Source organism: Asterias amurensis, chromosome 17 (genome assembly GCF_032118995.1).
Source record: "Asterias amurensis chromosome 17, ASM3211899v1".
In the NCBI taxonomy this organism is placed as follows: domain Eukaryota; kingdom Metazoa; phylum Echinodermata; class Asteroidea; order Forcipulatida; family Asteriidae; genus Asterias; species Asterias amurensis.
Window position 1 is genome coordinate 6,869,764 of NC_092664.1, and position 16,953 is coordinate 6,886,716.

Consider the following 16,953-nt stretch of genomic DNA (forward strand, 5'->3'; position numbering starts at 1 on the left):
TCATCTGATCTCACTCTTTTTTTTCACATCAGATGGCCAAGAAGTACAAATGAAGATTGTTTTTTAAGGTAAATGTCAACTTTTCGGATCCATTAATGGCTGCCAAGATTATAATAATATCGCCATTTTATATCGGCATTTTATATTATGCTTTTAGAAGAAATTTTGGAACTTCACAGTTACATACATGACTATGATTATCCTTTGATAGCTCCATCCATGGTTTAAACAATTATAATACAATGACAAGCCTGCCTGCAACTATTTTATTTACAAAATTGTTGTCAGTTGTCACAACAAGGACTAAGATAAGACTAGAGTCTCGATAAAAATGAAGGACATACAAATCGATAACAAAACATAAAGGCATCAGAGAACAAAATGTATTTTGGTGTTTAACAGAGGTGTGCAATACACATTTATTATGATGTTTTCAAGATTTAGGGTTCATTTATTTTAGAATACATCTTTACAGTTAAGAATAATATAAGGTTAAACAAATATGACACTCTCTGTGGGATCCACATTAATTAGCAGAGATTACAAAGTATGGTTCCTAATGAAATGCACTTGCATTGAGACAGAGACAAATTTTAAGTGAACCATGGAGGTCCGTGGTAAACTCAAGCCACTAATGAACAAAATATATTAAAAGGTCTCAATGCTCGTGCATGTTAATAAAAGTGAATTAAGACGCTTGTACAAATAGACGGAGGACAAAGCAAACAGCAAGTACAGTACCGACAGAAACTGAGTACCCAGCGTATTTAAAATAAATTATCACCTGGTTAGACAAATTAATAAAGTCTTAAAATTTATCTTTTATCAATCCGCAACAATTTTGTATCCAATCTAACAATCCGCAACAGTTTATTTTTAACAATCCTCAACCATTGAATCCTTAATGAACAATCCTCAACAATTTAATCCTTAATGAACAATCCTCAACAATTTAATCCTTAATGAACAATCCTCAACAATTTAATCCTTAATGAACAATCCTCAACAATTTAATCCTTAATGAACAATCCTCAACAATTTAATCCTTAATGAACAATCCTTAACAATTTAATCCTTAATGAACAATCCTCAACAATTTAATCCTTAATGAACAATCCTCAACAATTTAATCCTTAATGAACAATCCTCAACAACTTAATCCTTAATGAACAATCCTCAACAATTGAATCCTTAATGAACAATCCTCAACAATTTAATCCTTAATGAACAATCCTCAACAATTTAATCCTTAATGAATAATCCTCAACAATTTAATCCTTAATGAACAATCCTCAACAATTTAATCCTTAATGAACAATCCTCAACAATTTAATCCTTAATGAACAATCCTCAACAATTTAATCCTTAATGAACAATCCTCAACAATTTAATCCTTAATGAACAATCCTCAACAATTTAATCCTTAATGAACAATCCTCAATAATTTAATCCTTAATGAACAATCCTCAACAACTTTATTCTTGTAAACAATCTGCAACAACATACTCTTTATCATTATCCATAGAAATAGATTATGCACACGCGCTTAGAAATAGATTATGCACTGTTACTAGTAGCTATGAATTGCATTCTGCGGGATAATCTTGCGCACCTGACACATGGAAGCGAGCCGGTTATAAACACTGCTCATTATCAACTGTTTAAACACCCCGACGTGCTGCGCTATCCACCAATAGGAGTAAAGAAAAAGTCTGGGGTATTTATGAATATTAGTTCTGGTTTATAAAAAAATCTGCTCGTCGTGCCGGTCATGGTGTTTATACTCACAACTTTTGAACAAGGTGGTATCAACATCCATGGCTTTTAGTGGACACTATTGGTAATTACTCAAAATATTTATAGCATAAAACTTTACTTGGTAACGCGTAATGGGGAGAGGTTGATAGTGTAAAACACTGTGAGAAACGGCTCCCTCTGAAGTGGAGTAGTTTTCGAGAAAAAAGTAATTTTCCACAAATTTGATTTCGAGACCTCAGAATTAGATGAGGTCTTGAAATCAACTTGCATCTGAAAGCACACTACTTCGTGTGACAGGGTTGTTTTTACTTTCATTATTATCTCGCAACTTCGACGACCAATTGAGCTCAAATTTTCACAGGTTTGTTATGTATATGTTGAGATACAGCAAGTGAGAAGACTGGTCTTTGACAATTACCAATAGTGTCCAGCGTCTTTATAAAGCAAAGATTTTATGCTCTTTTCAAATGGATAAAAAAAAAAAAAAAAAAAAAAAAAAAAAGTCTACCTGGGTTGGCGCTCGACAAATGACTCAGTTTGCTTGATCGCAGAATTTATTTAAATAATATTCAATGAAAACAGCATTGAATTTGACCTTTCAAATGAAACTTTCTCCTTGACACTGCACTGCATTTTACAAGCTCAATCAAACAAATAATTTTACTTGAGACGATTTTTTACAGAACCTGTAGTTAGTATCAGTTACAAAATTATTATCATGTTTCACCGGTAAACTAAGAATTTATAGTATGTTGTTGTAAGTTTCAACCTTGGTGTTCGTTGCCTTTACTTGTGCATTACTTTTTGTGCTTTCCTGTCTTTTCTCTTTAGAGACATATCTTTGAGCTCTCTGTTTTTGAATTTGAGTGCATATTGGATGCGCATACTTACAAAGATTGCCACTATCCGAGCTCGCATACCTTCAGAACACACCCCAAGCTCTGTGTACTCACTTCGCTTGCAAATGGCATTCTTTATGACACTACTGATCTTGTTTTGAGTCATGCCTTGTCTATCAAACTCGGCTCTGAATATTCGTTCGCACAGAGCACAGAAGTGAACAAAAGAAGTTGTGGGGAGCTTTAGTGCACCGAAGTCAGATTGTGTTGTGTTATATGCCTTGTTATGAATGAACAGTTGGGATGATTCAGTCAGATATGTGTCAGGAGACAGAAGTGCTGCTCTACAAGTATCGCAAGGAGATTGAATTTCGTGCCTTGTCATAACTTTCCTACATAGGTACCCAGCAATGTAAGAAATGGTATTCTGCTCAAATATGTTCAGGGCACTTTGAGTTACAGGTACATACTGAAAGTTGCAAGACACGTTGGTTGATTTACCCTTTGTTCTAGTTTTCTTTGAACTACTTAAGCATTTCAAACTCAACAGATGTGAATCGGAGTCAGGTGCACAATTGGCACCAAGGGCTGGCTTGATGAGTTCAGCCACCATGACCATTCTCAAAGCGTATCTGAACTCAGAGGCTGAAGGGTTGTCCCTAAAACCACCCTTACGCCTGATTGTGGAAAAGGTATTTTCCACAACATCCTGGTTGAACCTTCCTGTGAGAAGAAATTTTACTTCACTTTTGGATTTCATTTCTTCCCACAGTTGAGTCACACAGGCTATGCCCAATGCACAGTATGTTTCTAGACCCTACATAATGAATACTCTTGAGCCATGGAATGCACTCATTGTAAAATTGAAGGTGCTCAGAATTCTTAGAGAGGGGTCTTTGAATTTTCTTCTTCTCCTTAAAAACTTCTGCAGTTGAAAGAATCAAAGAGCTTATCAATCCTTTGTACAAACTCTGCTGTGTAAGCAGCTTCAGCAGGCATTTTCCCCACTGATGTGTAAGTGTAGATGCCTGCAGCAACAGTGTGACTCTGAACTTGGGCTGCTGTTTTCACCCTCATTTTACTGAAGCTAGTTAACTCAAAATGCCCCCTTGTCAACTTTGGAGCCATACGAATTGGTAGGGCGGAATCGTATTCAAAGAACTGTTGAAGATAGGACCATTTAGCACGTTTTTGTTTCCCATCTGTAGCATCAAATCTTACTTCATACTTTAACATGTTCGATCGTGTGTTTTTTAGAAGGTGAGGTGGGTCATACATGCAAAATACCTTCTCACCATCTGACATGAAAAATGGCTTCTCTGTTGAAACGCCCAACAGTCTGAAGGTTTTGACGTTGTTTGATCCTTGATCACAAACAACTAACTTTGGGTACAAACCAATTTCCTTCAATTTGGCCAAACAAGACTTCAACAGTTTAGCCTGTGTGCCAGCTGATGAAGCATCCTTTGAAAGGAAGTATCCAACAGGTTGCTTCCAATGGGAAAGCATGCCCCTAACAAGGAAAACTAGTGCATGATTAGCTACATTGTTGGTTCTGCCAACTTCACCAAAATCCTCAAAACCTTCAACCCTGTCATTGCTTATATCATATGTTAGACCAGCACGGATGCTCATCTCATCGAAAGTGACTACACAGTATTTGTCTCGCTCTTTCATCGAGGAGACTTTGTGCTTCATAACCTCAAAGATGTTTTCATTGAAGCCAGGATGGACTTCTATACTCTGTAGCCACTTTCGAAGAGATGAAACTGAAGGCAAGGTAAATATTCTAGAGCTATGTTGATAGGCACGAGGACCTTGGTGATAGAGAGACAATGCAATGACTTTATCAGTATATGACCATCGCCTACCCCTAGCCTTAGTGCGTCTAGATGAATTTCGGAGCTGTGATGCAAAGAATGACAACACTGGCTCATTCAGGTACTTGGTTGCTCTATTGATGACCTGCTTGACGGTTTGTGCACCAGACGTCATGTTGCTTATCACTGTCTGAAGATGCTGCACTTTCTTTTTCAGCCTGGTGGTCCGTACCCTCTCTCTGCGAAGAGCCTTGCTTTCGTGTGAATTCTCATGCAGCTTAGGTGGAGCGATATCATCTGCTTGTTTGCAGTAGCTGTGGTCAACGTGTGGACTGTGCACATCAGGAGAAACTACGCAAAAAGGAAGATAATTTTAAATAAATTATTTAATTTTTCTTGACTGTAAAAAGATTTTTTGGAGACACATAAAAGACCAAAAGAAAGACAAAATATGAGAAACAAGTATGTCAAAACTAAAAACAAAAAACTCTAAGCCTGTTTAAGTAGGCCTACAAGTACTAGAAACAAAGTTTTAAAAATGCATCTAAGAGACAACTACCTGCAAAATACAATAGTTAAAATGAATGAATGATACAAATACATCTTAGAGACAACTACCTGCAAAATACAATTAAAATGAATGGATGATAAAAATGCATCTAAGAGACACCTGCAAAATACAATAATTAAAATGAATGAGTATTACAAATACATCTAAGAGACATCTACCTTAAAAATAAAATTAAGATGAATGGATGTTAAAAATACATCTAAGAGACAGCTATCTGCAAAATACAATTAAAATAAGAGGTGTTCCGGGCTGTTGGCCCGAACACCTAATGAATGAATATTAAAAAAAAACATCTAAGAGACAACTACCTGCAAAATACAATAGTTAAAATGAATGAATATTACAAATACATCTAGGAGACATCTACCTTAAAAATACAATAGTTAAAATGAATGAATATTTGAGGGGAGAGGTTACCAGTAAATACACCCTTGGCCAGCACTATAATGTTGAATGATACCTGGAGACGTCAATAGAGAGTGGGGCTTGTATACCATAACGTTCGATTTATTATGGTATTTTTACCCATCCACCCACTGGGGAGGGGGGGGGGGGACATTCTTAATGTTCTCTAAATAAAGCCAGGAATTTACGTTTATGTAGTTTGTGATTTGTTTTGTTACAAATTTATCATCATAAAGTATACATAAGGTCTACGCTACTGTAACAACAACCTGTGATCTTTCAAAGAATTTGATAAACAAAAGCAATAATTGTATAGGGCATAAAAGTTGTTTAAAACTAATGAGAAAAAAACCTGCTGAATTGAAATTGATAACTCCATTAAGCTCTGCCCTTCATACATTTACCAATCACCAAAAAAGCCTCCACCATTTTTATTCTGCGCAAGTGCACTGCCATGTGGGTGGTGTTGCAAAAGGTTGCTACAATATGTACCGATACACAACTTTCACCGATAAAAGTTATGGGATAAAACATAATTTGCTTTCACCTGATTTAACTTATTGAACTTTAAAATATTGTGGTAATGATGGAATTCATTCTTTCGACGAGTTTGACTAAACTAGCTTAACTAGTGTTTGTTTTTTTTCTTTTTTTTCTCTTGATGTGGAGTTATACTACTCCGTTTATTCAACAGCAATTATCAGCAATAGCACACATCAATACAACAAGCTCCAATACATACTGCTATTATATAACAGATTAAATGAGCTACAGGTTGTAATACATAGAAATTAAAATTGATAACATACAAACAAGAACAAGAGACATAAATATTTATATATACATTTTAGCGTGACCTAATCACGGTGATCGAGAAAAACAATGGGTAGAAATTATTTTAGACAATCAAGGTTAATAAAACAAAAATAAATAAACAAAAAGGTCATAAAAAGGAACACGGTGACGGCCTTTGGTGAGAAAAGCAATTAGTAATTGAAATTGACATCATCATTAACAGTGAAACACCGCATTATTTCTAGTGTAAATAGTTTCAAAAGATTCTGGGCTCAATCTGGTCTTTTCCATACGGAGAAAGTATTTCAATGATTTTTTTAACTGAATGATTATGTCAATTTCTGCTGGTCTGGAATAACTGTTGAACACCTTTTTGCATCTTATATTCCAGATCAGTCTGAGCAGTTTAGCTACGACAATAGCCTGAACTGGTTCTAAATTATAACCAAGAATTCTATTAGAGTCATTCAAGTAATAGTGTTTGTTACCAGTAATTTTCTGAGCAGTCTTTCCACAAAGATCCAAGCCTCCCACGTGTGGGTACAATAAATAAAGATATGTTCGTGAGTTTCATTGTTAACGTTACAAAGCGGGCATGTTAGTTCTTTAACGACACCTATTTTCAGCAAAACGTCTTTAGTTGGTAGAATTCTATGTCTAAGTTTGTACATAAACTGTTTGTCATCCGGATCCATTAACCCATTTTTCCAATTATTCATCCAAACTGAAGCCCAAGGTAAGTCTTGTCCTAGGTGAAAAATGTGTTTCCATTTAACTTGCACCTTGGGAGAAACAAATTTACACATTATGCAGTTCATATAATTAGACTTCACATTAGTTTCACAAATAGGAACAGTTTTGCTTTGATGATCACAAATGGCAAGCCAGTTACTTGTGTGCACCGCCGGTCCTTCTCTTTTCTCATTGATTAACGTATAATCTATGTGTTTTTCAATTCTCTTCAAAATTCTACCAGCATTAATATGTTTAATTTGACATGCTCTGGCAATATCTTGAAAGGAAAATAGTTCTCCGTGTCTGACAACATCACCCACATTAAAACAACCCACAGATTTTAGAAGAGGGCTCTTTAAAAGTGATTCATCCCTAGTAACCTTGACATTATTCCACAGTGGAACTTCCATGGCTTCCCAAATGCTGGTAAAATTGCATAATAGCTTCCCTCCTGTGTACTTAAAAGCAACGATAAGTTCATGGTAAAACGGGGTGATTTGAAGATTCTTACGAATGTTAGCAAATATGTACCATTCTAAATGATCGTCTGCTCCGGCACATTTCAACCAGTAATCAAAATACATTTTCCATTTACCTTCAGAGGATGGGTACCGAACTAACCATTGAAGCTTAAGACTCATTAATTTACTCTCAATATCCAAAAGGCCCATTCCCCCCAATTCTGGGGGACCTATGATGGCATTTCTCTTGAGTTTCTCCATTTTCCCACTCCAAAAAAATTTCCAAATACGATCATTCATCTTTTTGATCCAGTAGTTGGGACATTCAAGCACGCTTCCCAAATAGTTAACTATTAAATTTTTTAACTATTTATAAATGCCATTCTTTCGACGAGTTTGATTATACTAGCTTAACTTGTGTTTTTCTTTTTAACTATTTATAAATGGCATCTGCATGCAAATGTGCATAAATTAACACTGCAAGTAATGGACCATCAAATAGTCACATGGTATGAGCATGGAGCTCCTTTTTATAGCTCCATGGTATGAGTACACTGTATTATCAGCCTAAGTTAATAAGCATTTAATCTGCAAAGGTTGTAAACATTTTCATAAACAGTTTACCAAATTCATATATTCATTAAAAATAGTTTTTAAACTACAAGTTCTCAGGCCCGGCTAATCCTTTGATATTCACAATAAAAGTATGATTACATTAATTTAAAGGCTTCATAGAAAACACAAATTTAAGTATAATTATCCTGTGATATAAAAAAAATAACTGTTGTTGAGAAAACGTGAATTAAGGAAATTCAGATAAGTTGCATTGTCCAGCTGTACTAGATCAGCTTAAAGCGAAATCATTACTGCTTATTTTTAAGGCAGTGGACACTATTGGTAATTAAGACTAGCCTTCACAGTTGGTGTATCTCAACATATGCATAAAATAAAGAACCTGTGAAAATTTAAGCCCAATCGGTCATCGAACTTGCAAGATATAAATGAAAGAAAAAGACACCCTTGTCACATGGACGTGTGTGCGTTCAGATTGTTTTGATTTCGAGACCTGAAGATCTAAATCTGAGGTCTCGAAATCGAATTCGTGGAAAATTACTTCTTTCTCGAAAACTATGCCACTTCAGAAGGTGCCATTTATCACAATGTTTTATACCATCAACCTCTCCCCATTACTTGTCACCAAGAAAGGATTTATGCTAATAATTATTTTGAGTTATTACCAATAGTGTCCACTGCCATTAATAGCTGCGATCATTTGTAAATCTCAAATTTCATTCAAAGGAAACTTAGCATTTGTATACAAATTGGATAGACTAATAATTTGTTCCATTTTCCCTTGGCTGCGAAGATAGACAATCCAGAGATCACCTCGGGAGTTGTAGTTTTAACCATAGCACTTGAAGCAGCCAATATTTATATACTATCTTCATGCAAACTTGAGTCCTAAATTCTGATTGGTCGATGCATATCAACAACAGTGTGATATCAAACCATATTGGATAGACCATCACACCCTGCGCATTACACGGTTATTTTCAGCTGCTCGTAGAGTTAAAACATCAATTTGTAATAAAATGTGTGCTCCAATGGATATGTAAACTAATGATTTAAATCAAAATATAGGAGCCACAATAGTCTGGTGCATGGTTCTTGTCTTTAAGTGCGTGGGACTGCAGTCAACTTCACACCATTAGGAGGAGACAGGAATCCAAACTTGCCAAGTACAGGAGGAATCTGCAGCAAGGAAAAAAGAGTATAAATGTTTACATCAAGTGGGCGACAGCTAATAACAAGACGTCATCACTGCTCTATCGGTGACTGTCTTCAGGTGACACATCTACACCCATTAGTTTCAATTATAACACACCTCTTGCTTGTTCTGTATTCTGGTTGGCTGAAAACATGGTCACGTGGGATGAACTAATATAGGCTAGTGATCGCGCGTGAGTGTTTTGCAGGAATAGTACCACAGCGGGCAATAGTCTTTGAATATTGTGCCAACGGTAACAGCGCCCTCTCTTGACTTGAACCGTGAACAACAACTACAAAATCCTTTTTCTGTTCTTATTTGACATTAAAGACCGAGCTGTGTTATAACACACATTGTGACTGGCATAATTCGGTAACTAGTATACGTCTATTCCCCCTCGGGCCTGTGAGTGACCAGAAGAGGGGCCTATTTCCCTTGGCCTTCGGCCTTGGGAAATAGGTCGCTCCTCTGGTCACTCAAAGTCCCTCGTGGGAATAGACGTATACTAGTTACCTCATTGCCAGTCAATATGTGTATACTAGTGTTGTTTTTACTTGCACTTATTTTCTAAGAACAACATTCCACCTTTTTCATGCACACCTAGTCTTCACCTCAGCTTTCACATCCAGAAGTGGACTTTGCTGAGTACCAGCGTAGATGTAGATGTAAGGAATAAAAGAGCTGTACGAGGTCTTGAATGTTCTTTTTAAGGGAAGGTACACGTTTGGTAATTACTCAAAACAAATATTAACTTAAAAACTGACTTGGTAACAAGCCGTGGAGAGCTGTTGATAATATAAAGCATTCTGGGAAACGGCTCCCTCTGAAGTAATGTAGTTTTTGTGAAAGAGGTAATTTCTCACTAAAATAATAAAGTTCCTATATAAGCACACAAATTTGTCCAATGAGGGTGTTCTTTCTCTCATCATTTTGTCGCAACTTCGATGACCAAATGAGCCCAAATTTTCACAGGCTTGTTATTTTATGGTTATGATGGGATCCACCAAGTGAGAAGACTGGTCTTTGACATTTACCAAACGTGTACCCTCCCTTTAAACCTTCACGGTCTTGATCGTCTTTCGCAGGGTTTCGGCCGTGTGATAAAGGACCTCACCTGTTGGTAGTTACTCATAATAATTGTTGGCTAAAAAAACAGCTATTGATTGTGTAAAACATTTGGAGAAACTGCTCCTTCTGAATTAATGTAGTTTTTGAGAAAGAGGTAATTTCTCATTCAAATAAAAAAAGACTTCAGGTCTGCAACCCTTTTTAGGCATCTGAAAGCACACAAATTTGACAAATTTGTGCAACAAGGTTGTTTTTTTTTCATTATTCTCTGCATATTCAATGAACAATTGAGTCCAAATGATCACAAATTTGTTATTTTATGCATATGTGAGAATACTGGCCTTTGACAATCACTAAAGGTGTGATTGGTGCCCACACATTTTTTGTGCTTAGCATAGCCATAGAAACTTGCTTAGTAGTATTTTTCCGCTTTATGTAATTTGGCCCAGATATTCATCACTAATCAAAGCAATGATTTTTTTCATACCTCAGTTTCAGAACATGTCTCAAGGCGGAAATTCTGCAACATGCGCACCAAACCCATCTTCACCTAGAAATACAAAGAAAGAAATTCACAGCAAGACATAAAAATGATGACGATGGTATATCACAATAAAGTTTAATTTATTGTTGCAATAGATAATGCTTTTGTTGTAAGAAAAATTCCCATTTATTTCTGATTTGTCAACAACAATACCCAAGAAATGAATGAAACAAGTGCCACCTTGAAGAACAAATTCTACCTACTCAGTCTTTGCTCTTTGTGTATAGTGTAACGAACTAAAGTTTGGGTGAGACTGAGCTTGAGCTAATATGCCGCAACGATATAATAGATGTTAAATTTGCATCAGGGATAAAGAATATTAACTTTGGATTTTACCCATACACCAAGTAACATGCCTGTGATATTTTTCACAGGACTCGGGGAAAGTACTGAGTATACCATGTATACAGTGCAACACACATCGGTGTATGGGTAAAAACCAAAATTAATATAGGTTAATTATGCTTGGTGCACTGTAAGGATGCCAGTTGGGTTCAACAAGCAGGGCACTGGGGGCTGACTTGGTTGAGCCCCCTGGAATGACGTCAAAGCTTTTCGAATGTACCGGGGGCAGACTGGGTTGACCAGGGGAAGCTAATCGAACGCACCTTGAATAAATCAGTGTGTTTCATATAGAATGGAATTTGGGTTCATTTTTGTTGTTCTGCCTGCGTTTGGCTTTAAGGACCCAATGCGGTACTTTACAATATCTTACCTGCAGCAGAGCAAACCTCATCGCAACACAGTTACGTGGCCCCACACCAAATGGCAACCAAGCACATGGGTGGCGATTCTCACGATTCTCAGGAGAAAACCTGAAATTGAAATACAAACAATGATTCACGAGCCAGCTGAGAAAAAAAAAATACTTGTACAAGGCTAGACAAAACAAGTGACTCATGTACAGAGCGCCTAGAAGGGAAAAGTTTTCATAAAGGCACCACGACTTTTTCATTCGCTGTGAAATAATATAGCATCTAATTTTGTTTACCTCATTGAAATATCCCTTTTTGTAAAAATGAGTGAAAAAGTGGTGGCGCTAGACTCCCTGAGAATCAAAATGAGCATAGCAATGGATCATGAAATTTTGATGCAGTGTAGACTTTGATCATGTCTTCAGATGTATTGTGAATAACTATGAATATGCCTGAAAGAACAAGTCTAGTGGGTTGAAATCCCATTATTTTAAGCAATAACACAACATGGATTGCTATCATTTATCAACTAATGTAGCCTTATCAACTTAAAATTAATAATACATTTTTAATAGTGCCCATACCCAGCAATCATCAGTGACGCTTTGGGCGCTTTAAAATTCAGTATTTTTCTGCAAAATGAGGGACTACGTTTGATTTACAAAAGAGATCTACTCCTTTAAAATAGCACCATGTAATGGTTTACAATATGCAGCCAATCAAACCAGGGTGAACCCCTTTTCTTTTCGAAAAGTGCACTGGGTTCTTTTACTTGGCTTTCGCCCCATCCGAAAGACGAAGCAACATGGTTGAGTGTCTTGCTTGAGGACACAGGTGTCACAGCTGGGACTCGTTCCCGCACTCTGCTGATCAGATACACCAGAGCTTGTCGGTGCTCTTATAATGCCATGACGAGCCACAAAATACACAGTTAGCAAATGATAGAAGCTTACCTGTCAGGGTTGAATTTTTCTGGCTCTTCCCAGATCTCAGGATCGTTATGGATTAACCAGATGGAAAAGAAAACATCAGTTCCCTTCGGAATTGTGAAGCCATCATATTTAACATCTTCACCTGCCTCACGAGCAGAACTGTAATTAAAGGAAGAGAATTGGTCAGAAATTAACTCGTCTAAAGATCACAGATTTACATCAAACTTACATGGTCTAATGACAGTAATAGAAGAAAACATAAATATTTCTATCTGAAATGTCATAATTTGATAAATAAAACTTATGTCCAGTTTGGAATTTATCGCTCAATGAGCTCCAACTCCTATGAGCAAGTTCCAGAGTGCATCATGGTTAACTAAAGGTTGACTATTTTGACTCGAACCCAGGCTGGTCAATCATAGGTTGACTATACTGTGGTCGACCATTTGGAACCAGCCACACAAGATCATGGTTTCTTCACTGGTCTCAACAGCATGTTCCATGCTAACTAGAGTAAAGCTGGCCTCAGGTCAACCTTGCGTCAAAAAAAAAAAAAAGTCGGCAACTAACTTTTCAGGATCACACTGCGACCTGAGCCTAACTGCGATGATTTTAAGACAATCTGAAACAGTCGCCGCTCGAAAAAAAATAACAGTCGCAAGAGTAGAACAATTTCAACTTGTACGACGTGATCCCGACGGTCGGGAACCTATGCTATGTCAGACTTTTGGCCCCAAACATTAAAAAATAGATTTTTTGAGTGAATGGTATTTCAAAGAGTATCACCCGCTCTGACGAAAAAAAGTTTAACTTTTACTTTTAATGGTCAGGAACCATGACAAAAATTTTAAATGTTTGTTATAAAACACATAAGAATTGGTCACGTGATATATTGTCGGGATCCCGACAAAAACTAGTTTTGAGCACTTTATTTCACTGCTACTAATAATTGGCGGACTTTTTCGAGCCATGGCTCAAATGAAAGCTTGTAACTTTCTCGACCCCCATCAAAATACCTATTGAATTTCAAATAAAAATGTTTGGGTCAAATCGGCCAAAAATCTGACACAGCATCTTTAACTTGCTGGAATACTCATAAAACCTTAAAAGTACAGCTATGGTGCTGCTGGCTGCTAGATGTAAACTGAGAGAAAGATAAAAGGTTCAGCCAGCCTATTTAGTGTAGCCCTACAGTCATAGTTGATCACATACTTACTTGGTGATGCTCCAAAGAAATAACTCGCTTATTTAAATATCAAAGAAACTAAGGGCTATTATAACAACCCTTGCAAAGATTCTGCCTGCTCATTGGTTTAGAGCGCATCACATGACATGTCTTAGTTTTGCTACACAACGGTTTGCCATGCGCTAGTCCGAAGACTAGCACATGGCGCCGTGCGCTAGTCCGACAGACTCGCACACGGCGTGCAGTACCCAGACGTCCGTTGCGTGTACGAGGATGCTAAATTAATAGTCTGTAACCATTTCGGATTGCACGACACGACATGCAACACATTCAGCAAAAGTGTTTGCAATCTGTATTCGCGTCGTCCGTGGATTGTAGCATTCAGGTCTGTAACTTAATAATAATAGTACAGTATTTAGAAATGTTTGGGGTGTTATAAAACAAATATTGACTGCTTTTACTCGTGCAATGGTTAAAAACTATGACTCCCTCGGTGATCCCCGGAGCGTTCTATTTTCCCTCGGCTTCGCCTCGGGAAAACAGAACGCTACGGGGATCACCTCGGGAGTCATAGTTTTAACCATAGCACTCGAAGCAGTCAATATTTGTATACTACAGGACTTACACTACGGTAGGGGGATAGACACGCAGAGTCTCACAAACGACCCAGTCTAGGTAAGTCAACTCGGTGATGACCTCGTAGGTCAGGTCTTCAGCTCTTGGAGCAATCTCATCAATCTCAGCAATCAACCTGTCTTGGACTTCAGAGTTGGTCGCCAAGAGGTAAGAGGCAAGACTAAGTGCTGTGCTGGATGTCTCAAAACCAGCTAAGAAGAATAGCATACCCTACACGGGATAATTGTAACAACAATTAAAAGGTGTCATGGCCGAATGGTAGTTTAAATGGTTTAGAGCATCAAGTTCAAGATCAGGTCCCATTTTCATACAGCTGCTTGAGCACAAAAAGTAGCTGAGCATAACCAAATTACGCTTACCAGAATAAGGTTACCAGCCAAACTACCAAGTACTTCCTATTACTTTGAGAGCTAACACGGTCCGCTAATTTGTGGAGTCAATACTCGACTCTAATAAATGGCATGCAGTGTTAGTTCTCGATGTAAAAGAAAAACCATGCAGTTCCTAGGCATATTTGTTTGGAATATTCTATCCTTGTTTTAAAACATCTTCTAACTACATGCGTTTCATAACAAACGGTTTTCAAAAGCTTTTCATAGACCAACTCGCCCGATCCAAGACAACGTGTCCCTTTAAAGACTTTTCATCCAATGGTCCAAGATTAAAGGCAGCGGACACTATTGGTAATTACTTAAAATAATTGTTAGCATAAAAGCTTACTTGGTAACAAGCAATAGAGAGCTGTTGATAGTATATAACATTGTGAGAAAAGGCTCCCTCTGAAGTAATTTTCCATGAATTTGATTTCAAGACCTCAGAATTAGATTTTGAGGTCCCGCAATCAAGCATAAGTAAGCACACAACTTCGTGTGACAAGGGTGTTTTTTCGTCCATTATTATCTCGCAACTTTGACGACCAATTAACTTCAAATTTTCACAAGTTTGTTATTTTGTGCATATATTGAGATACAGTGAGGAGACTGGTCTTTGACAATTACCAATAGTGTCCAGTGTCTTTAAGACAAGTGTAAACATTACCTGAGACAAAGACTTTTCATCCAATGGTCCAAGATTAAAGGCAGCGGACACTATTGGTAATTACTTAAAATAATTGTTAGCATAAAAGCTTACTTGGTAACAAGCAATAGAGAGCTGTTGATAGTATATAACATTGTGAGAAAAGGCTCCCTCTGAAGTAATTTTCCATGAATTTGATTTCAAGACCTCAGAATTAGATTTTGAGGTCCCGCAATCAAGCATAAGCACACAACTTCGTGTGACAAGGGTGATTTTTCGTCCATTATTATCTCGCAACTTTGACGACCAATTAACTTCAAATTTTCGCAAGTTTGTTATTTTGTGCATATATTGAGATGCAGTGAGGAGACTGGTCTTTGACAATTACCAATAGTGTCCAGTGTCTTTAAGACAAGTGTAAACATTACCTGAGACTTGATCTCATCTGGTGTCAGGGCCCTTTTTCCTGCTGTCTCACGATGCGCATGCTCCTGTTTTTCCTCTTCAGTAGACTGAGCTTTATCAGCCTCAGATAATTCCTCAGCATCCAGCATGAGCTGCAGGAAGTCCACACTCTGATGGAAGGGTTATACGACCAGGGTGAAACATCAGAAAGTCATCCATGAATGTAATCCAAGCTGGTATGATCTTATTCTTAAAGTTTAGTTCAAACATCTATGTATTACTGAGTCATTTGGTCCCAGTTCAAGTCCTGAGTCATTTTGGCCTAGTCCAAGTCTTTGAATTGAATTGAAGTGAATTGCTTTATTCATATAAAAAATACAAGAAATTTAATAATAATAGTAATAACAAATTCTTACATAGCGCATTTCACAATAACCATGTCCAATTGCACAGCAGCAGATAAAGTATTGAGTAATTTTGGCCCAGTCCAAGTCATGACTCACTTGGTCCCAGTAAAAGTAATGAGTCATGGGCCCAGTCCAAGTCCCTGGGTCATTTGGGCCCAGTCCAAGTCATGAGTCACATGGGCCCAGTTATGCCAGTCAAAGTCATGAGTCATTTGGGCCCAGTCCAAGTCACGAGTCATTTGGTACCAGTCAAAGTCATGAGTCACGGGCCCAGTCTAAGTCATGAGTCATTTGGGCCCAGTCCAAGTCATGAGTCACTTGGTCCCTGTCCAAGTCACGAGTCATTTGGTACCAGTCAAAGTCATGAGTCACGGGCCCAGTCCAAGTCATGAGTCACTTGGTCCCTGTCCAAGTCATGAGTCATTTGGTACCAGTCAAAGTCATGAGTCACGGGCCCAGTCTAAGTCATGAGTCATTTGGGCCCAGTCCAAGTCACGAGTCATTTGGTACCAGTCAAAGTCATGAGTCACGGGCCCAGTCTAAGTCATGAGTCATTTGGGCCCAGTCCAAGTTATGAGTCACTTGGTCCCTGTCCAAGTCATGAGTAATTTTGGTCCCAGTCCAATTCATGAGTTATTTGGACCCATTCCAAGTCATGAGTCATTTGGTCCCAGTCATTGTCATGAATCATGCTCAGTACAAGTCCCCGAGTCATTTGGGCCTGGTCCAAGTCCAAAGTCAATTGGCCCAGTCCACGTCCCGAGTAATTTTAGCCCAGTCCAAGTCATGATTCATTTGGTCCCAGTCCAAGTCATGAGCCATTTTTTACCAGTCCCATAGTCTTGAGACATTCTTTTGAAATAAGACACAAATTTTTCCTCCCCATAAAGATAATAAAAAATCACCCAAAA

At 37.7% G+C, this 16,953-nt stretch overlaps 1 protein-coding gene across 1 annotated transcript in view; it reads right to left on the reverse strand.

The window, feature by feature from the left end:
* Nucleotides 1-783: 783 nt before the first annotated feature.
* LOC139950161 (cytochrome P450 3A24-like) overlaps nt 784-16,953 on the reverse strand; it is a 28,841-nt gene continuing 12,671 nt past the window's right edge. The window contains exons 9-14 of the mRNA XM_071948783.1: nt 15,659-15,805; nt 14,203-14,423; nt 12,413-12,550; nt 11,480-11,579; nt 10,708-10,770; nt 784-9,136 (exon numbers count right to left, since the gene is read on the reverse strand). Coding sequence (XP_071804884.1) covers nt 9,059-9,136; nt 10,708-10,770; nt 11,480-11,579; nt 12,413-12,550; nt 14,203-14,423; nt 15,659-15,805 — 747 coding nt within the window. The 3' untranslated portion in view covers nt 784-9,058. The remainder of the gene's footprint in view (nt 9,137-10,707; nt 10,771-11,479; nt 11,580-12,412; nt 12,551-14,202; nt 14,424-15,658; nt 15,806-16,953) is intronic.